The sequence below is a fragment of the Canis lupus genome, chromosome 25, assembly GCF_003254725.2.
Source record: "Canis lupus dingo isolate Sandy chromosome 25, ASM325472v2, whole genome shotgun sequence".
Classification (NCBI taxonomy): domain Eukaryota; kingdom Metazoa; phylum Chordata; class Mammalia; order Carnivora; family Canidae; genus Canis; species Canis lupus.
This window is the reverse complement of record NC_064267.1, coordinates 19,007,500-19,028,343: the sequence shown is the minus strand read 5'-3', so window position 1 is coordinate 19,028,343 and position 20,844 is coordinate 19,007,500. Positions and strand designations below refer to the sequence as shown.

General features: G+C 45.0%; 2 protein-coding genes and 1 non-coding gene across 4 annotated transcripts; 1 reads left to right on the top strand and 2 right to left on the bottom strand.

Moving 5' to 3' along the window:
• Positions 1-8,257: 8,257 nt before the first annotated feature.
• On the bottom strand, positions 8,258-8,329 carry TRNAE-UUC (transfer RNA glutamic acid (anticodon UUC)). Its single transcript has one exon. It is a non-coding gene; the product is annotated as a tRNA-Glu (tRNA).
• A 941-nt stretch (positions 8,330-9,270) lies between these two features.
• Positions 9,271-13,921, bottom strand: CCDC115 (coiled-coil domain containing 115). 2 transcript variants are annotated; one of them, XM_025462821.3, is made up of 5 exons: positions 13,281-13,921; positions 13,107-13,210; positions 12,937-13,019; positions 12,182-12,328; positions 9,271-10,227 (listed from the first exon to the last, which is right to left on the bottom strand). In XM_025462821.3, the coding sequence occupies exons 1-5, from the start codon at positions 13,389-13,391 to the stop codon at positions 10,115-10,117; spliced, it is 558 nt and encodes a 185-aa protein (XP_025318606.1). In that variant the 5' UTR covers positions 13,392-13,921; the 3' UTR covers positions 9,271-10,114. The 2 variants fall into 2 exon arrangements, with proteins under 2 accessions (XP_025318606.1, XP_025318607.1); XM_025462822.3 differs by having other exon boundaries at positions 12,182-12,313; positions 13,281-13,474.
• A 124-nt stretch (positions 13,922-14,045) lies between these two features.
• On the top strand, positions 14,046-18,007 carry IMP4 (IMP U3 small nucleolar ribonucleoprotein 4). The gene is made up of 9 exons (XM_025462817.3): positions 14,046-14,187; positions 14,282-14,390; positions 16,054-16,137; positions 16,838-16,947; positions 17,023-17,155; positions 17,242-17,396; positions 17,479-17,573; positions 17,682-17,755; positions 17,841-18,007. Exons 1-9 carry the CDS (start codon positions 14,185-14,187, stop codon positions 17,951-17,953), a joined length of 876 nt encoding a protein of 291 aa, XP_025318602.1. The 5' UTR covers positions 14,046-14,184; the 3' UTR covers positions 17,954-18,007.
• The last annotated feature ends 2,837 nt before the right edge of the window (positions 18,008-20,844 follow it).

The window sequence follows — 20,844 nt, the reverse complement described above, 5'->3', positions numbered from 1 at the left end:
TATACCAGAGGGCTTGGACCGCCTGCACCCTGTCTTCAGGAGCCCTGAATAGCCGTGTTGAGCTTGTGGTACGCTGTTTCCATGATCCAAAGCCTAATGAGAAGCTGGGTATGGATGGTCATGGGCTCAGGGCCCATGAGTGAGAGTCCTTATTTCCAGGACATACCAGTATGTAGCCAGAAGAGTTATCAAAGAGCCAAGAAGTCCAGCTTCTTGCACCAGAGGCTTTGGGGCAACTTATGACTTTATATGTGGTCCAGATACCCCAGGAGGCATGAGAAAAGGTGTCAAACCTCTTTAGTGAAGGAGTCTCTGAGGGCACTAATGGAAGTGCCTGTTGATTTTAATTGGGACAGATTCTAGAGTATTTGTAGGAGGAACCCCATTTAAGATAGGCTGATTTGTAAGTAGCGGCGATGAGATTAAGAAAAACTTGTAAATATGTTGCCACCAGAACCCAAAAGGGATTTGTATGTCCTTAATTGTCCTTAATGAATGTATCCAATGAGTATCCTTGGAGGATGGTCATCAATGTAATGTCATAGTGCTATTTGTGGAGAAAGTTAAGATCCTGTCTGTAACGATTATGGATTATGTATGATAGTAAAGCTGTGAGGAACCTCATGGGCAGCCTGGAAAGGGTATATTGTGTCCCTTTGGAGGTGAGGCAAACTGCAGCTGAGAGGCTGTTGAAATTGGCACTAAACAGAACATATTACATAAATCTGTAATAGAAAAATATCTACTGGTTGTTGATTGGATGGCATCAATAATTTTAATATTTGGCACTAGGTATGAAATAATTACTAGATGGGACCATAAAATTAGGGTTGCATTTATCAATCCTGAGTCATCCATGCTTTTTTTGTTGTTTGAAATCAGGCAAACTGAGTTGTTAAAGAATCAGTGGGGAAATCATTCCTTTATTAATTAGGTCTTATATAATAGTTTTACTACTTAAAGGCCCTGTTCTTACATTGGGCCATATTAACTGGAGGTCTATGGAGGTCTCATTATTATTCTGCCAATTTATAAATGCCAAAACTTAATTTTAATTCATTGTGTTAGAGATCCGTATCCAATATGGGATATATTAGAGCAATAAGTACTATGAATATGGGAAATTTAGGCAAGGCTATAGTTAAAGTGAAGCATACTTACTTTTCTCTATTTTCTATTTAGTGACTTTCCCAAGATTTTAGGGAGTACAGTGTTTATACTTAGTGGGACCCTTGGGGATAACTGTAGTTTGAGCCCAAGCATTGATTAAGATCATGAAGTTTTGTCAGTTGGTGCATTTTAGCAGATGTTAAAAGTTCATTTAGAACCTATATTGTTGAGGCACAAAAGCCAATCAGTGCCCCTTTTGTTGTTTTTTTTTAATATAAATTCTTTAAGTAAATTTTCCACTTACAATTAAGTCAAATTAAATTTATACGCTTTATTTACTTTTTATTTTTTTACCCTGTATTTACATTTCTTTGGGTGGTTTTTTCCCCCTTTTTCCTTTTTTGGTTTGTTTGTTCATCTTAGTCTTTTAGCTGCCTGAATGCACAATTTATAGTTTCTATCTGTGACTAATAACACTATGTGTGTTCTAAGTGGTTACAGCAAAAGCAGGGGAAAGAGAGGAGCCCCTAATAGGTGGCTCTTTCTCCTTCCAAGCCTTCCAAATCCACCTCCCAAAGATGGGGGTTTGCACTTAAAGAGCTATAATAGCCTGTTCTCGGGACAGTGTAATTGTCTTGTAGTACCAATTTTTTTTCCATTATCTTTTTTGGGTAAAGTCTTTAAAAATGACTTATATGTACAGGCAGGTAAAAATTTTAGTTTTTGTTTTAGTCTCCTGTGTGTCCCAAACCATTTTGACCTTTGAATACTTAACAGGTAAACTCTTGTGGTCCAGTGGTCCTGTCTGTAGGCAGTGGCCTCCCTCTCTGTGATGTCTCAATTGACCTCTGAGGGTCCACATGGACTTCCATGAGAGCAACAGTGGCCTTATCAGTATTTTGAAGACACAGGTTTTGAGCATAAGGCCCTTGGTGTACTGGTAAGCAGCAGCACTCAGAAGGGTCCATGAGTTTTACATTCCTAAGACAATGGCATGACTTCCTCAGGGGTCTTAGATAGGGTAAGGATAGTGCCCCCAATCTTTCCCTTTTCATTAAGCTTTGCGCTACTGGTTTCCATCCATGTGGTCTCCCCTACCCAACTGAGTCAGGAAGTTAGACAAACAACAGCATAACAATTATGACCTTTACCACAGGATCACATGACATGTGGGTGCCATGATCACTAGGACGCCCTCACATTGACCCTATAAATGGTTTGAGACAGAGTAGTCTCCTACTGTAGTGTGGAATAGGCCAAATAAATTGACTGTTATAGGATATAATGACTTCATTGGCCTCACCACTTGCTGACCAGTAGGCTGCTCAGACCATCTCCTGCCACTTGGATGGGGTCACACCTAACTCTCTTCAGAGGAGCCTCTTAACAATGAGAAGTAGCTGATTAATTTGAACTGCCCCCAACTTCTCTGTCCTGGACACTTAACACCTTGACTCAGAAAGAACATAAGGGAGGACTATTCACAAATTTCACAACTTGTGGAGTAGATTCACAGCAACATCTGGTAGAGGAAACAAAAAGCAGCTATGGCCCACAGCACCAACATGCTAGCTAGTGGCATGCCTGCCCAGGTAGCTACTGCTATCTGGAAGAGCATGTAAGTCAAGAAAAGTCTAGTGTCATATCATTTGGTCTGGAACCAAGCCATCCTGCTTTGCTGGGCCAATTGTTTTGGTAGGTTTTATTTATTTATTATTACTACTACTACTACAACTATTACTACTACTACTGCTACTACTACTACTATTACTACTATTTAGGCATGGTAAGGCCAATAGATCAGAAAACAACTGCCACTGAAAAGATGGTTTATTTTACTCAAGGTTCCCAGGAGAAAGGGGTACACATCATGTGGGGGAAAGAGGGTGGCCGTGGGGGACAAAGAATGACCAAGGGTGAGATCAAGACGCAGAGAGAGTGAAGAGGAACCTGTACACAAAAGACTTTATGAGGATTTCCTGGGGAATGAATGGATTAGTCAGGGTAACCAGGGTTAGGATTGGCTAGTTTGAATAATTTCAGCAGGCTCAGGGGCATAGGGGCTTCCCCTGGTTGTCTGATACCTGGCCCTGGAGAGAATAGGATAGGGATACAATAGCCCTTTAGTGTGAGAGCCTGATAAAGGAAGTGGTTGGGGTGTGGATTTAATTAGCTACTTAGAAGGGAAATTGGCCTCCAGCCAGAGCTCAAAGCTGAATCAAGATAGCATTTATAAGAACTATATTATAAGAATCCACTAGTCTTGTAATTAGTTCCAACATGTGCTCAGTAGTGAGGCGAACAGTGTCTTCTCCCAAATTCTTGTCCACCTGAAACATCAGTGTATGATCTTATTTGAAAATAGGATCTTTGAAGATGAAAATAAGCTAAGATGATGTTATATTGGATTAGAATAGGCCCTATATCCAATCACTGTTGTCCTTACAGGAAGAGAAGAGACGTAGAGGGAAGAAGGCCATATAAGATGGAGACAGAAATTGAGCAATGCATCTACCACCTAAGGAATGACAAGGATTTCCAGGAGCCACCAGAAGCTAGGAAGAGGCAAGGAAGGAGTTTTCCCTAGAGCCTTCAGAGGAAGGGTGGCCCTAGCAACAGCATAATTTTAGACTTCTGGCCTCAGAATTAAGAGATAATAAATTACCAAGTTTGTGGTAATTTATAATGGCAGCCCTAGGAAACTCGTGTAGATTCTGACACCATGACGTAGGGTGTTCCTGTAACAATTGATTAAGAATGTAGAATGTGGCTTGGGAATTGGGTAAGAAATAGTGGCTGGAAGAATTTTGAAGCACAAGACAGAAGAAGCCTGGAATGCCTTGAAGAGATGTTCAGTGGAAATACATATGGACATTAAAGGTTATTCTGGCCAGAGCTAAAAGATAAGTAAGGAGCATAGTAAAGAATGCTTCTATCCTCTTAGAGAATATAAATATTGACGTGAACAGAACATAAGTAGAAATATGAAAGTTAAAGGTGTTTCTGGAAAGAACTTAGAAGGAAATGAGAAACATGTTTTGGACACTGAAGAAAAGCAATCCATTTTTCAAAGTGGTAGAGAACTTGGCTGAATTGTATTCTACCGTTTGACAGAAAGCAGAACTTAGAAGCAATGAACTTGGATATTTAGCTGAAGAGATTTCTAAGTAAAGTGTTGAAGGCACAGACTGATTCTCCTTGATGCTTATAGTAAAAAGCAAAAGGAAAGAAGTAAATTAAGAAAAGGACAGTTAAACAAAAAGGAGCCAGCTCTTGATGATTTGGGTGGTTCTCAGGCTATTAAGATTACAAAGGATTCAAATATTAAGAAATTCACTGTTGGAAAGTGTGCTCTGAAAAAAAGGGTCAAGGGTGTGGCTGGACAATCTTTTGCTAAAGAAATTGGGTTTGTGACTCATGGTTCCAACTGGACATCTCAGCAGAAACAAGAATAGAGATGAGGTTATCCAGGAAATATCTGTGGAGGACTGTCTTGTCTGAGGGCTGAAACCCCAAGAACCGCATAGGCTGACAAGGGTTCTGAGAACGTTATACCAGGAAAACTACTGGCAACCTAAGATCATCCAACAGAGATGGAAAGCCCCACTTCCAAAGCCCCATATATAGGATATGGGCTGATAGAGGTTCTCAATTACAGACATGCTTTATCCTCCAACTTTTAAATTTTTGTTGAAAGGTAGATGTGATGTAACAGGTAAAAGGAATTGAGTTAAATAGACTTTTAGTGTGGGATTTATATTAATCTGGCTAGGAATCAGTCTGTGCTTATTGTTTGCTGTAGCTGTTGGTATCTGAGGCTAAAATTTCCTCCAGTGTTTTTATTTTCTTAATTTAAATTCAATTTGCCAACATATTTCATAACACCCAGTGTTTATCACATCTCGTGCCCTCCCCAATGCCTATCACCCAGTTACCCTATCCCCCCACCCCCATCTCCCATTCAGCAACCCTCCATTTGTTTTTCCAGAGTCAAGAGCCTCTCATGGTTTGTCTTCCTCTCTGATTTTTCCCCATTCAGTTTCCCCTCCTTCCCTTATGGTCCCTTTCACTATTTCTTATATTCCACATATGAGTGAAACCATATGATGATTGTCTTTCTCCAATCACCTTATTTCACTTAGCATAATACCCTTAGTCTCCTCTGTTGTGTTTGGGTTTCCCATCAGAATTCTTCTTACATAGGTTCTGACCCTTACAGTTCTTTCAGTTGTATTACATATTATACATATCATAACAAGAACCTTAGTGATGTGGTGATAACCATGGGGGGAAGAGAAATATAATCTATAGTTTTTTACTGAGCTTCTGCCCTCAGGCTGTAACCTTCATAAGTGCTTCTTAGGTTTTTATTCTCCCTTATGTGACATAGAAGGCTAGAGGAGGTTAGGATCATTTATCTTTCTCTAGGTTGGGTGGGCTCTAGTAAAATAGTTTCCCTGAGGATAGGCCTTTGGTTGGTTGGTTTGTTTTGTTTTATTTGTTTGTTTTAGGATAGGCCTTTGTTGAGGAGAACTGAGTGCTCTGGCATATTTCAAAGTGGTTACTTTCCCCTCTCTTGCCAGAAGCACCAGGGGATTCTGCTCATCTGGACCCTAACAACTTGGTAGGGTTTCTGGAGGTAAAGCCCACAAGAATATGAGGGCATTACGGAGGGCACATGATGTGATAAGCACTGGGTGTTATAACCAATAAATTGTGGAAAATTACATCTGAAAATAATGATATATTATATGTTGGCTGATTGAATTTAAATTAAAAAAAGAATGTGAGGGTTGTCAATGCAATATGAGTACAACTTAGAAACTCTAAAAGAAATTAAGTTTTATTCAAGCCCATTAGGACAGCTGCCTGAGAAACATACTCTTCACAGAGAAGATAATGCTCCAGACAATGAACACTTTGTATAGGATTATAGTTTTACATCTTGTAAAAGGTCAAGAGATTACAGATTAACATATAGGCAGGAATCACAAGTTTTAATGTTAAGAAATGCAAGGAGCAGGTGTAGTCATCAACACCTTAAGGACATGATGGTTTACCTTTAGGCTACTCATTTACAAAGCAGATGAATGACATATGCTTGGAGGGCTATAAATCAGGCTTTTGGTTTAAACAAAGTTTATATAGTCATGCTGACCTAGAAAGAAATCTAAAATGGCTTCCCCTTTGGAAAAATTAAACAAAGATATTACTGTAGATAGAAATCTCTTCTTTTGCCTTTGATCAATGTCATACTCGAGGCCTTTACTCTTTCACAAAATCTGTACTTGCTCTAGTTGGGGCCTCTTCATTTCCTTCATTTATAAATAAGAATGTCCCAGCTCCTCTGGTGAATCTGCCTTTTTCTCTCTGTCCTGGCTGAGGAGCTGAGTGCAGGAGTGAGGTTGTGCTGACCACCCTGAAGCTCAGGTAGAAAACCTTTGCCTTTGTCATCTCTGAAGAATTTCTTCAGTTTTCCTGAGGGTTCTGAGTCTGATGGCCATTGATCCATGCCTAGATTTCTAACAGAGTTGGAAACTTTTCTGTCAAAATCTTATGTTTCTTTTTTTCAGTTTTTATTTGCGGAAAACTGGCATTTACCTGATTGGCTATTTCTAGTCTGCTTGCAGATGTGTGAGTTGGGTCTGAACTTGCCTAGGGCATGTCATGGGCTCCATGCTGAGGAGGGCAACAGCCACCATCCCTTTCCCACACTGGAAAACTTGAAAATTATATCAATAATTGTCTATATCAGAGCCCAGTTATATTTGCTCCATACCCAACAAAACTGTGGAGAACTAAAAGTGCATTGCACAAAATCTTTATAGCATTCTTGTATTTCACCTATTTCATATTCATGTGACTAGATTAGTATTTTCTAGAAAATGATTCTGTTAATAATTTAGTGAGCTGCTGTTAAAACTGCTCTGGTAATAAATTGATGCCGCTTGGATATTTTTGTCTGAATTAAGCCACCATGATGGTTAACTGTCTAGGACTCTTGTTCTGCAAAAGAACAATAAATATTTAATGTGTCAAAATAAAATAAAAATAAAAATAGAATAAGCCTCCCTTATATAACAGGCCTTTAGAGAGTTTTTCTCTCATCAGAGTCAATTAGCCCTCAAGTTTTCCTACCAGTTACTGGCTCCAGCAGCAGCTTCTGAGCCTTATACTATGACTTTGTGCTCATTCTTCTTCCCAATTTTCAAGGCGGCTATTCGCCCTGTGACTTCAAATTTCTCATGGATCTAAGAAGAGTTGTTAAATTTTAGTTTATTCAGCTTTTTTTTTTGTCTTGTGAGGACCAAAGTGATGACTTCCGAGCTCCACTGTATCCTATTTTAACCTATATACTTAATATGATTTCAGAAGTAAATTCTTCCCCCCTCCAAATGTATGAATGAATGAATGAGTGTAGTGATCCACTTCTGAATGGAGGACCGCAGCCCTGGGTTGAGTAAATGAACCTGACAAAGCGGGTGGAACACTGACGAAGGCACTTAGTGACTCCGGTTTGTAGGTTTGTCTCTCCTTTTGACTGAAAGTGTGCAAGTGTTGAGGGGGAACTCTTTAAAAGTTCAATTAACAGGGGCAAGCCAGATTGCTTAGGAACCCCAACCACTGGACTAGAAGGCAAACAAAGCAGCCGCAAGACCAGAGAAAATTAAATTGCCAGAGACTTCTCCCAGCTGGCCTCTCCAGTCCATTCGTGCACTTACCTTCTGCCCTCAGAGACAGCTGCCCTTGCTGCAGCCCAGCTTTGGACCCGCTCCAGCAGGAGCTGCACGTGTCGTGACTCCAGCTGACCTTCCTTCCTCCCTAGCAGGCTCCCCCAAGGGGTGTGTGGAAGCTGCCGGGCAGTGGTCACCCTCCGCTGAGATTGACAACGAATTTTGAATATCTTAAATATCATTCAATATTTAAATATAACGGTATCTTCTATAATGAGTTACTGATAGAGAAACCAGTTAATGATGTGATGGAAAATTAAAACTTTGTTCAAAACACGGGGTGATCGGTCCTAGAGTTTTCCGGGCCCTGACTTTTCTAAGGTTACATAGAGAGAAATGTCCAATTTGACCTGAAGCACTCCAGTGGCGAAAATACAAAATTCTGCCTAAGTAGAAAACAAAAGCTACTCCCATTCCCATACCGGGAGTCGAACCCGGGCCGCCTGGGTGAAAACCAGGAATCCTAACCGCTAGACCATATGGGAGGTGCTGCATGCACGGCTTTCGTTTTGCACATATCACTTATCTCAGCGTGCCACCTACGACTCCACAGAGCAACAGCAGCCGCCGGGGACCGCGGGGCTCGCTCCGCCCCGGAACATCTGACTGCGGCTGCGCGAGCCCTTCTCGAGGCCTCGCTCCCTGCGGGAGCCTGGGCCGGCACATCCGGGTCTCCGTTGGGGGCGGGAACTCCTGCGCCCGGAAATCCTCCCCCCAGAGGACGGTCGCGGGGGCTGCTTGCGGGGTGTTGGCGGAAGCTGCCGGCTCGCGTACCCAAAGGCCAACTTCAGTGAAAGGAGGGCTATTTGAGCGTCCACACCAACTGACATCTAAAATAAAGGATCCCGCCCGGAACCGGAGTTCCACGTGAATATCTTTTCCGTGAAAAACAAAGACGAATTGTTTTCTTTTACTTATTTTGGCTTCAACATCTCACTGGTTGACACTTGGTTGGTAGCAGGATTGTGTTCTCAAATTCAACCTCTGTGGGAGGGGATATACTTTTTTCTCCAGTTTCCTTTTGAAAAGTGCTTCCGTTAGGTTTTTCACTGACAGCTCAAGCTCAAGGCTCCCCCCATCCGGTCACAAATCTGACCGACTGCGATGCGAGTGCAGAAGCTCCGTATTAACGGACAGTAAAAGGAGTGGCGGTCCTGGGACTACGGTCTCCAACAAGCGGTGAGTCTGTAGCCCGGCGGCACATTAGACTCACATGCAGGATTCACCCCAGACCCTAAATGAAACCATATAAGTTCTATGGAAAATACTGGAGAATTCCTTTATCACATCATTTACCACCCTAAATCCAGAAATTATAAAACGGCTGATTGATAAATTCAACTCTTAAGTCAATTAAGAAAATTAACTTAAAAAAAAGTTGAGTGATAGTTACTATAGCTTTCACTTTATTCATTAAGCTATTCAATTATTTTGAGTAATGTAATGTGCTTTATTTTACAATGAAGATTTCAAAAACAAAACACCAGAAGCAAAGTTACAAGAGAAACTGGGAAAAAATATTTACACTTCATATTATGAACAAAGAAGTAATTGTCCCCAAACATAAAGATTACCTTCTACAAACTGCTAAAAATACGAACAACCCAGTAAGAAAATGAAGACACAGTTCCCGTCACAGGAAATACATCTAGCCCTTCAAAACTTAAAAGCAGTTTGGTCTTGTTCCTATAAAGATAATGAAAGAGTACTTAGAGTTCCCTTGAAAATCTAAGACCTTTTTCATTTTCTGGCCTAAAACCTGTCAAGGACTACCTTATCTACTCAGGTGTTCATGTTTTTTATTGACATGGAATCATACTGTCTTGATTTATTAGCCATATTTGTTTTTTCCTACATCAAAATCAGTTTTGAGAATCTAGTGAAACTGAAGCATCTATTTCTTGTCCTTCCCTACCACTAATTATGCAGTATTTCATTCTGTAAAGAAACCACAGCTGATACATCCATGAGGCTGTTCTGGTTGTTTATAAACTAACCTAACAGCTTTGCCCCTGCCCCACATGAATGTGTCCTAGGAGAATACAAACTTAGAAGTGGTTTCACAGTAGTGACTTTCAAGAGTATTCAGTTGGCCTCTTCAAAGTTTCATACCTAACAAAGCTAGAAACATGCAAACCAGAGAAATTTTAAGGAGTAGAACTTGTTGAGGTGGGAATAGGAGCAGGGACAATCTGTGAAGCAAGGAGTCCTGAGATAAGGCAGCCACACCAAAGAACAGCTGTGCTCACGACCCTGCCTCTGGTCACAAGTCAGGCAGATTCTGGCTCCAGATGCTTGAGTTTCTCCTGGAGCCCCCGGAGCTGGCTTCGACCCCAGTCGATGCGGATCTGAAGGCTGGCCATGTCTGCAGCCAGCTGCAGGCCTAGAAGAAGAGATAAGACTGTCACCATGGTATCTTCAATGTAACACATGACTCAGGGGGCTCTGAACATTTCCAGGGACTGGAAAGCCTCCAGAACTCTCTGGCCTCCACAGTATTCCTAAAATATTCCAGGAAGAGCCTTGCACTGGCTACTTCAGAATTTCACTAGACCCCACACCCTCACCTCCTTCAGATCTTTACAAAAATGTCACCTCTGCAATAGACTTCCTTTACTCCCTTATATTACCCACCAGGAACTAACACTGATCATATTACTCACAGATCATAACACTGCTGCATGCCCTCATTTCCTTCCTTCATTTTAATAGTCCTTCATTTTTCCTGCCTTCTCTTTCTACATGTTTTCTCTGCCCTCAAGAGTGCTCCACATTCTGGATCCCCATCTAGGTGGCTTTTGCCTGATGCTTCTTTTTTTTTTTTTAAGATTTATTTATTTATTTGAGACAGAGAGAGAGAGAGAGAGACAGAGGAAGAAGCAGGCTCCATGCAGGAAGCCCCATGCGGGACTCGATCCCAGGTCTCCGGGACCACGCCCTGGACTGAAGGCGGCACCAAACCGCTGAGCCATGGGGTCTACCCTGATGCTTCTGCTATTAAGTCATTTGGGCACTCCATGCCCAATCCACTTGCCCATCCAGTCTTCAGCCTACCTGCCTGCCAAGAGGGCTGGCCACACATCTGCTCACCTCCTTCACTTTCTTGTCTTGGATCTCTCACCCTTTGAGTGTTGCTCCTGTCTCTGCTACTTCTCAGTTTCCTCCAGTGGTTTCTCCCCTTCTTCCTCCTACCTTCTGTCCACACTCTGAGGCCCTCTGCTGATCTCTGCTTTAATGCTATATCTGTGCCAGCAACTTGGAAATTTAAACACCAATGTTATGCAGTGGGCTCCCCAAATCTCTCTTTCCAGCCCAAGTCTCTTCCAAACTTGGATGCATGTGTCCTGACACCCGATCAGAGTCTCCACCACACAGCCTAGGAACATACTCTTGCCCAACTCCTGACTTACCCTTGGCTGTAGCTGTGCAGCCCTCTCACACCAGGTGAGAGCAGCTTCACTCTCCCAGGTGTTCCTGCTGGAATCTGTGGGCTTATCCTTCACTCTTCTCCTTCCCTTACTCTCAAAATGATCTGTCAGCAAATCTTGTTGCTTGTACTCTCAAAACATGCAGGTTCTTATCAGTGACCCTCTCCTTCACTGCCTCTACCTTCATTTCAAGCTTGGCTGGTCTCTGGCACCTGCTTCGTCTCTCTGTTCTTGCCAGTCTTCTATCACTCTGTGGGTCCAACTGTGCCTCCCTCTCTTCAAAGCAATCCGTGACTCCCCAAAGTCTTCATCAGGACCTACACCTAAAATCACCTGGGCCCAGCCCCTCTGATCTCACTCCTTCCATTCCTTGATACATAAGTGGCAGTCCAGCCCACTTGGCCTCCTCTCTGCCATCCTGAACATGATTTCATCTCAAAGCTTTTGCCCTGGCTAGTCCCTCTGCCTATAGCACGGATCCTCCAGATCACCTCCATCTCTTCAGAGAGGCCTTTCCAGACTACCCTCCATAAAATAGTTACCCTCCCCACTCTTGTCTCACTCCATCCACCATACCCTATCTTATTTTTTTCATAACAATTCTTACTACCTGGTATTATATAAAGAACCTATTTAGTTATTTGCATGTTCTCGCTCTCCCTTCAATCCAAGAGGGCTGTTTATTGTTTCCTGCTGTATCCCCAGCACCTAGCATGAGCCTGGAACATTGCCAAAAGCCAGTAAATGCTTTTTTGAAAACAAAACAAAACAAAACAAAACAAAAAAAAGCCCAGCAGCTGTGCAACAAAAGCCTGCTAAGGAGAAACCTAGAAAACCTTTTGCAGATTAACCCCAGCCAGGCATGGCATCAGTGCTCAAGTGCTTCCTGTAGATAGAGCATCCACTCACCCTCTCGGAAGCTGGCTTGGGCATGCCGCAGACTGTGAGGAACCAGGATTCCAAACCAATTCAGAGGGTCCCGGGGGGCTGGGGAGGACTCCGGCTCTGGGGTTTTGGTGAGACCCTTGCGCCTGCGCAAAGCTGGAGAAAGACAGACTGGAGGTTGGGGTACATTACTTGTACCTTGTCTCCTCTGTGACAATGTTGAATTTGATTTGAGCTCATGATCCTGACAAACACTGATGGCTGGAAAAATGCCTCCAACCATTTATGTTCCAGAGAACATCTTACCACAAAGAACAACCCTTCCCTTTGTGATTCAGATGAGGCCCTGACCACTCTTTCCCATGACTCTCAAGATCAGCAGATGACCCCTTGTTTAGCTGTGACAGTGCCAACACACTGACTTTCCCCATTTTGCCTGAACATGCTGAAAGGTAGGACAGATCCTCTAACTCCCCATTCGTCTCATAAGTGATTGAAATTATAAGTTTCTCCTCTGAAACCAGTTAGACATATAAACATTTTCTGTTCAACTGAATGAAACTTCCCCTGATTGCAAAACTATCCCAACTGTAACGGACCTCAGCTATAACTTGTCTATTTCACCCTACAGAAGAAAACAGCCTGGCGAGACACTGTGATCCTCCAATCCAGGCCGCCCTCTCTATCGCAACACCCTTAATAAACTCACCTCCTCTATTCTCCTGTACATTTTGTTTTCCACACTGGGAGAGCGCCCTGACGAAGAAAGAGGGACTCACCTGCCTCACGGGGTCCCAGCTCCTCTGGAGTCTGGGCGCTGGCTCTCATCACCCAGAACTTCTGGAGTCCGTCCTGGGCCTCGCTGAAGAACAAGAAGGCAGTATGGATATTTGGAGGCCCCAGCCTGGACCCTGCCCACCCACCGGCTCCAGCAAGCATGGCTCCTCACCTGGTGTAGACGCAGACCTGTGGCTCCATGTGGGAGGCATACTGCAGAGGACCTACAGACTTGGCGCCCATGGCATAGCGAGCTTTGGAGAGCGAGAGCCAGCCCTGGGGTAAGAGAGGGTGGTGAGACTCGGTTTACCCTCGCACGCCCGCCCACCCCTCTCCAAGGTCCCACCTCCTCCACCCGGGCGTTCAGCGCCGCCCGCTTCGCCTCCAGTTCTTCCAGGTCCCGGAGCAGTTGCAGAAGCAGCGAGTCCAGCTCCGAGCGGAGGTCCGGCGCAGCCATGGGCCCAGCGGACAGAGGCCTGGAACCGGCGTCCTCACAGGTCGCCCAATCGCCGCTCGTCCCACGGCCCGGCAACCAATAGACCCACCTGCAGGGGCGTGCCCAGCCGAGGGGGGGCGGGGGCGAGTTAGCCACCGTGTAGAGGCCACCAGGTCCCCGCCTTTAAAGGCAAGCGCTCTCAGAACAGCCCTAGAGAATGGACTAGTCCCTCCGGAGCGGGACAGCCAGGCAAACAGTCGGCTAGAGCTGCGGGTGGTTCCGAGGTGCTTCTGGAAGAGGCCGCACGAGAATAAGGCTAGAGCTGTGGTGATGGAAGACGCACAGCCGTATGGCCGCCATCAAGTCACTTTTGATTTTAAGGGAGACGAGGCTTTAATTCCAGGAGCCGGTAGGCGAACCTCCAGACAACCGCTGTGCTGCTTTTCCAGTTGCTGGATCATTTCGAACAACGAATTATGATTACTTTAGCGGTTCATAATCCTAACATTGAGCATCGCGCACAACAGTGACAAGTCATGAGACACGCAGCGACATCTGACTCACTGCTCTCCTAGGCGACGTGATAACGTCTTGATGCCCTTATTGGCTGTTGCAGGGAGCATGCGCCTCCGGACTGGCCAATCGCCTTGCGACTACCAACCCACGCTCCGCCATCTTAACGTCGGGCACTGCTACGGGAGCCAAGCGTGGTGAAGCGTCGAGCGACGTTGTTGGTTGAGGGCAGACGCGAGGGTGGCGTGGCTCCTGCGGCCGCGGCAGAGTCTCCCGGACCCACGTGGAAGCCGCGCTCGGGATGGTAGGGGGGATGCTGGAGGCTGGGGGTGGTTCCTGGGCCGGGGGCGCGTGGGCGTGCGGCGAGGACAAGGCTGAGCGGCCCCGCTGTCCGGCAGCTGCGCCGCGAGGCCCGCCTGCGCCGCGAGTACCTGTACCGCAGGGCCCAGGAGGAGTCGCAGCGAGCGGCCCAGGAGCGGAAGGACAAGGTTCGGCGCGCGCTGCAAGGTACGCGGCCCGGTGGCTTCACCTGCGCGGGCGGCCGGCCGGCCTCGGCACCTGCCGGAGCCCCGCGGAGTGACAGGCCGGGCGGGCGGGACGCGGGTGCCGGCGTTTCTTAGCGTTAGTGTGGCTGCGCAGCGCTTCGGGTACTTCCTGGCCGTTTCCTTGCCTGTTGGGTCCTCCTGTTGGTTTGCAGACGTTCCTTCCGAGATGCAATAAATCACGCATCATCTATGCTGCAGTATCCAGATTTTACAGTTTTCCCATTTTGTTTACACTGTGTGTTTGGTTCATCCCAAATTTTAAGTTTTTACGTCATCCTATAGATATTCACCCCCGTACCCTCTTGGCGCTGTTTTTCTTTTTGCCACCTTCTTGGGTACAAGAAGTACAATATCTTACCGCCTTTTGGCGTTAGTATGATTCCATTGCATTTTAAAGTGTTAAACCGTAGGGAACTTAGTTTTATTCGAGTTGTGAATTAGGATCTACCTTTGCAATATTTTCTCCATTTTCTTGTTATACTGATAAAGAGGGTTACGCATGCCTGAATGGAAATGTTGTATTTATCCCTGTCTCTTACCTCTTGTGTGGGCGGAGCTTGTTTCCTATCTGGATGGTACATCAGCTTAATACCTTTGATTATTTTAAATTCACTTTGATTTTCTGTGTTTTAGACATACAAAGTACATGTGGTATATGTTTATATGTTTAGATGAAGCGTTGTTAGACACCTGTGACCTATCTGCCCACATTAGAAATAAAAAATGCTTAATATATTGAAATTCAGGAGTATTTTCCCCAACTCAGAATAGCCACAGTATTGAATACTGTGAATATTTCATTGAATGAAATAAACCATTTCATTGCTTTTCTTTGTGCTTATGTCGTACTTGTTTGTATTCCTAAATGAAATGGGTCGGTTTTTAGTTTTACACTTACTTATTAAGTTGTATGTATTCTTTCCCAGCTTTAGGTTTTCATTTAGCATTGCTTTTAAGACCCAATGAGTATGGTGGGGGCTCCCATTTCCCTGTGCTTGGTGCTGACCTTATTTTTAGTTTGGGGTAGTTAGAAACAGCATTGCTGCTATGAACCTTCTCTTCCATGTGCAAGAATTTCTCCGGGGCGTATTGGAAAGAAAAGCTGGGTCCAAGGGCATGTTCATATTCAGCTCTGTAGGCATACCCACCGCAGCCAGCCCTTCTTTTACCAAGTCCAGCTGTAGTTCACAGAGGAAACCTCTCACCCGGAGCATTAAGATGAGCAGTTTTGTTGTCAGAAGGTTTCAGGGTTTCTGGTCCACCCTCATACAGAAAGAGCCCTCTGTGTGTATTCTTTTAAAAAATAGCTTGTTAATTTTTTTCTAATTACAAAAACAATTATATACTTGCAATTAAATATTTTAGAAAGTCCTCAAACAATGAGACTCGGGAACCATAGAAAATGAGGTCTCCTGTAACCATTGTTGACAGGTTGGCATATAGACCAAAATAGTTTTGCTTTTCTCTTCCCCCTGCCAAAAATATGTATCACTTTTCTGCACAGAGAGGAGTGAAAGGGTACTTTTTAATTAAGTCTGTAAGTTTTTATAAGCCACAGTGTTGTATAAACTGAGGGCTTGGTGGGTGCATGTGTCTAACTCAGCCCTTCTATGTTCCCCTTGCAGAGAACCGCCTGATTCCCACCGAGTTACGCAGGGAGGCTCTGGCCTTACAGGGTTCCCTGGAGTTTGATGATGCCGGCGGGGAAGGTAAATGTTCCTGCCAGCTTCTCCCCACTGCACTTGAGCCTGCTGGCTTCCATGGCATTCCTCAGACACCTTGAAGGAAAGGCTGTGCAACTCATCGTGAAAGTTTCTCCCTGGTGCCCTCATGGCTCTCCACAGATGGCACCTCAGGAAAGTTCTTACTCAGTGTTCCCAGTTTCATTTCTATAACACATACGCTATTATCCTACTTACTCTGTTTTGTCTGTTAATTGTTCCCCTACTAGAATGTGAACTCTACCAAGGCGACACAGGGTCCATTTTGTTCACTGCCATGTCCTCAGCTCCCAGCACTTCATTAACACCCAAATGTTTCATTGCATTATTCAACAAATATTATAGGTATCACAGACATTATACACTTTTGTTATGAGGGAAAGGAGTTAACAAACTTCCTTTGGCCTTAACAGAATCTGGACTTGCACTTCAATGGTAGCCATTAACCCTGTGTGATAAATATAGTTAAAATGAACTAAAATCAAATTTAAAAATCAGTTCCTCAGTCATACTTGTATTTGTAACCAGTGGGGCTGGGGAGTCACCCTCTTGCCCAGTGCAGGTGAGGAGCATTTTCATCATCAAAGGTATTGTCAGACAGTGCTGCTCTAGACAGAGTCAGCCACCTTCAAGTTAGCATTTTACTTCTCAAGACAATGTCACGTTCCTGCCCCTCATGCTCTGACAGGTGTGACCGACCACACGGATGATGAATATCGATGGGCGGGAGTTGAGGATCCTAAGATCATGATCACTACCTCCCGAGACCCCAGTTCCCGCCTCAAGATGTTTGCAAAGGTACCAGTAGGGAGTGAGTGGGAGTTGCTAAGGCACCAGTGGCCCCAGTCCTAATTGGAGTACGTTCATATACAGGAGTTGAAGTTGGTGTTCCCAGGTGCCCAACGCATGAACCGTGGCCGGCATGAGGTAGGGGCACTGGTGCGAGCCTGCAAAGCCAATGGTGTCACTGACCTACTGGTTGTCCATGAGCATCGAGGCACACCTGGTAAGACTGTGGATGGGAAGAGGGTCTGCTGGGGTGGTTGTCTGAGAGCAGATAAGGTTTCTGATGACCCAATCTGGCCCCACCAGTGGGGTTCATTGTCAGCCACCTGCCCTTCGGCCCCACTGCTTACTTCACCCTGTGCAATGTGGTCATGCGGCATGACATCCCTGACCTGGGCACCATGTCAGAGGCCAAGCCTCACCTCATCATGCATGGCTTCTCCTCTCGCCTAGGCAAGCGGGTGAGTCTGGGTTCACGGGATGAGGCCTGGAGGCAGGGAGTTCCAGGCTGGGCATTTGCCACTCTCCTTCTCTTTGACCCAGGTCTCTGACATACTCCGTTACCTGTTTCCTGTGCCCAAAGATGACAGCCACCGGGTCATAACTTTCGCGAACCAAGATGACTATATCTCCTTCCGGTAGGTCCATGGGCTAGTTACAGAATGGTGTCCTGACTGCTGTTTATTACTGACCTACACCCACTCTTTGCCCCCACCTCACCCCTGCCCTGCCTCCCATTGCCCTAGGCACCACGTGTATAAGAAGACCAACCATCGCAATGTGGAGCTGACTGAGGTTGGACCTCGCTTTGAACTAAAGTGTGAGTTTGGGGCTTTATTCCACTTCTGGTGGTGGTAGGGTGCTGGCAGTTTAGGTAACAATGTTTCCATCTCCACCCCCGGCAGTGTATATGATCCGCCTGGGCACGCTGGAACAGGAGGCCACAGCAGATGTGGAGTGGCGCTGGCATCCGTATACCAACACTGCACGCAAGAGGGTCTTTCTGAGTGCTGAGTGAACCCACCCCCCAGGAGGTGGGGAGGGGTTGGAATAAAGTCCATGTGCCACACCACCCTGTTTGCCTCTGTGTGGTCAGGACAAGCCCACTGTCATGCTGAGTGTGAGGGACAGTTTCCATGGGTCTTCTTAGGTGGGGAGTTGACAGCTCAGGAACATTCTCAGGTCTGCCATTGATATTGTGTCTAGGACAGGCAGGCCAAACCTGCTGGCTGGCCCCTTAGCCTTAGGGAAGGTTTGAGAGATTTGGTGTTGCTGTCACTCAGTGGTCAGGGGCTGTGAGAGTTCATGTCAGACTGGGAAGATTGGGCTCTGGTATATACCCAAGGACCCTGGTTTTACCCAGAACATGTGCCAGGATGCTATTGCCAGGATGCTTGGATGCCTGCAAGTTGATGTGGAGGGGAGTGATGACATTAAGAAAGAAACCCATCACACCACATGGGGCAGGCCTATGAAGACACAATTCAGGCAAGGGGATGAAGGTGGGGGCCCCTGCAGATGTCCTGAGAGCTACGGGATGGCATGAAGCATCAGGGCCCCTCTGGATAGCCTGTGTAATGACCCTGAAGTGGACGTGTTCATAAGAGTTCCAGGAGCAAGAGTGGCCCAGTGAAAGGGAAATCTTGGGGGAGAACAGGCAATGGAACCTCATGGGATCTGTGACTTCTGGCCCCACGCATGTGAATCAAGGGCCTTCCAGGGCCTCTTCCACCTTGCCATAGTAGCCTCAGTTCACAAATGAAGGCTATACCACTAAAATTTTTGTGTAAGTTATGAAAACACAAAAGTACATACAGAGTAGAGTAGTATGTTTTATGTTAGTTTTCTGGTACTTCCATAACAAATTGCCACAAACTGGGTGGCTTAAAAACAGATTTATTCTCTCACAATTCTGGAGGCCAGAAGTCAGATCAAGGTGTTAGCCCCATTTCCAACCCCTCCTCCATTACTTGCCTCTTCCAGCTTCTGGTGGTTACTGGCAGTCCTTAGTATTTTTTGGCATGTAGTTGCATAGTTGTGGTTTCTGCCTTTGTCTTCACATGATCATCTTCTGTCAAGTTTCCCTGGTATGTCTCTTATAAGGACACTTGTCATTAGATTTACAGCCCATGAGAAGATCAAGGATGACTTCCTCATTTAAAGATTCTGAACTTAATCACTTGTCTGCAAAGACTTTTTTCCCAGGCAGGATCAGCTCCAGAAATTGGGCTGTGGCCATATCTTTTGGGGCCACCATTCATCTGACTCTGTGTCCTTATCCCTTACATTCAATAGGTATGGGGCTCCTGCCCTTCCTTAACTGTATCCCCAGAACCTTTTGCAGACATCGCAGGCATGAGGATGCTGCTCCCCTCATCCTCTTACTCTTAGCGTCCTTCCAGGTCAGTGCCATGAGGCCTGGGGCACAGAGCAGGTCCTTAGTCACTGGTGTTTTTTTTTTGTTGTTGTTTTAATAACAGCAGCCTCAGTGCAGGCCTTTGTGCTGATAGCTGATAGGCCAGCTCTCAGCCAAGGACAGGCAGAAAATAAGGCGCAAACTATTATTCACTTCATTGCAGCTTCCATTGGTAAAGGATCCTTTGAGTGTAATTCTTCAAGTTCCTCAGAGAACCCAACACTCTTGGGGTCCCCAGTAGTGGAAGGCTTTGTGAAGGACCATGGAATTTGGCTCATCAGCTGTGTTTAGCTATTGGGCATGAATGGTATCTAATGTCAAGTGATACTGGGGGAAACAGGACTCTTCATACTGCTGGTAGAGGAACCTATGGGGAAAGGCTTTTCAGATGGCAGTTGGGTGGGGTTTCTAAGCATATAGAATGTTCAGCTTCTTGACTCACCACACTAGTGGTCACTGATCTGCAGACGACAGCTCAGGCACAGCTTTGCCTGGATGTTTGAGCAGGGGAGTTTGTAAAATAAGTCAATAAAATAGCAGTAATTGAAGCAAGAAATAATTTGTGGGAAATGTCCACAGATAGTATCTTGAGGACTCACAGGGAGCCTTGGATTTGAGGTGTGGTATAGTGCTTCAAGGGATATTTGTGCATGTTTTATTTTTTTAAGGAAGAAATCAGTTAATACTTGTAGAGTTTTGAAATGTGAAAGATGAGGGAGGAGACAGAAATGGGTGTGGGCTTTGGTGGGTACCATTTGGAGCATCTTGTCAGGCCAGAGAGCAGTGGCCCAGAGAGAGTAGAGGGCTCTTGTGCTCAGGAAAAGCCCTGTGTCGTGGCTGCAGGTGATTTTCATGTTCTAGTATTCTTAGTGTTTAGAAATATTAACATGTGGGGAATCCAAGTTAAGAGCATGAGAGAACTGTGCCCTATTTTTGCAACCTTTATATGACATTTCAAAATAAACATTTTAGAACTTTTAAAGGAATTATTGATAATCTTTTTGGGTAACATTGTAACATTAGAGTTCCTTTAGAAAATGTTCTCAGTTTTTAGACATGGTGAAGTATTTGGGGTGAAATATCAGGCTGATACTTGCTTGAAAATGCTTTAGCACGGACGAAAAAGCTGAAGCAAAATACTAATTGTCATTTTTAAGTGATTCAGACAAAGGATGTGTTGTATTTTCTACTTTGACATATGTCTTAAATATTTCACAGTAAAGGATTAAAAGGAAAATAATTACAAATGCCTTCTGTTGTTATTAAAGTAGTTCTCATATTTTTAAGTTGTTAAAGATCATCAAGTAAAAAGATTGAGGTGTGAAAATAAAAGGGAACCTCCTTTACGATAAAGGTGGAAAGCCAGCCAGGGAGTGCTCTCATGCCCTACCACTCCTAATTGCAGACCCAGAAACCTTATTCCCTACTTCAGCTGCTACTTTGCTATCCCAGCAGAAGAAAGAAAGGTTTTCTACTTCTCTGGCAACAGCCCA

Excerpts from the sequence above, each read along its gene's own strand:
- CCDC115 (XM_025462821.3), bottom strand. The coding sequence starts at position 13,391 with ATGGCTGCGCCGGACCTCCGCTCGGAGCTGGACTCGCTGCTTCTGCAA. Across the intron at positions 13,211-13,280 it reads TGAACGCCCGGGTGGAGGAG|GGCTGGCTCTCGCTCTCCAA; the intron begins GTGGGACCTTGG and ends CTCTTACCCCAG. Across the intron at positions 13,020-13,106 it reads CAGGTCTGCGTCTACACCAG|CGAGGCCCAGGACGGACTCC; the intron begins GTGAGGAGCCAT and ends CTTGTTCTTCAG.
- IMP4 (XM_025462817.3), top strand. Across the intron at positions 14,391-16,053 it reads GGTTCGGCGCGCGCTGCAAG|AGAACCGCCTGATTCCCACC; the intron begins GTACGCGGCCCG and ends TTCCCCTTGCAG. Across the intron at positions 16,948-17,022 it reads GCCTCAAGATGTTTGCAAAG|GAGTTGAAGTTGGTGTTCCC; the intron begins GTACCAGTAGGG and ends GTTCATATACAG.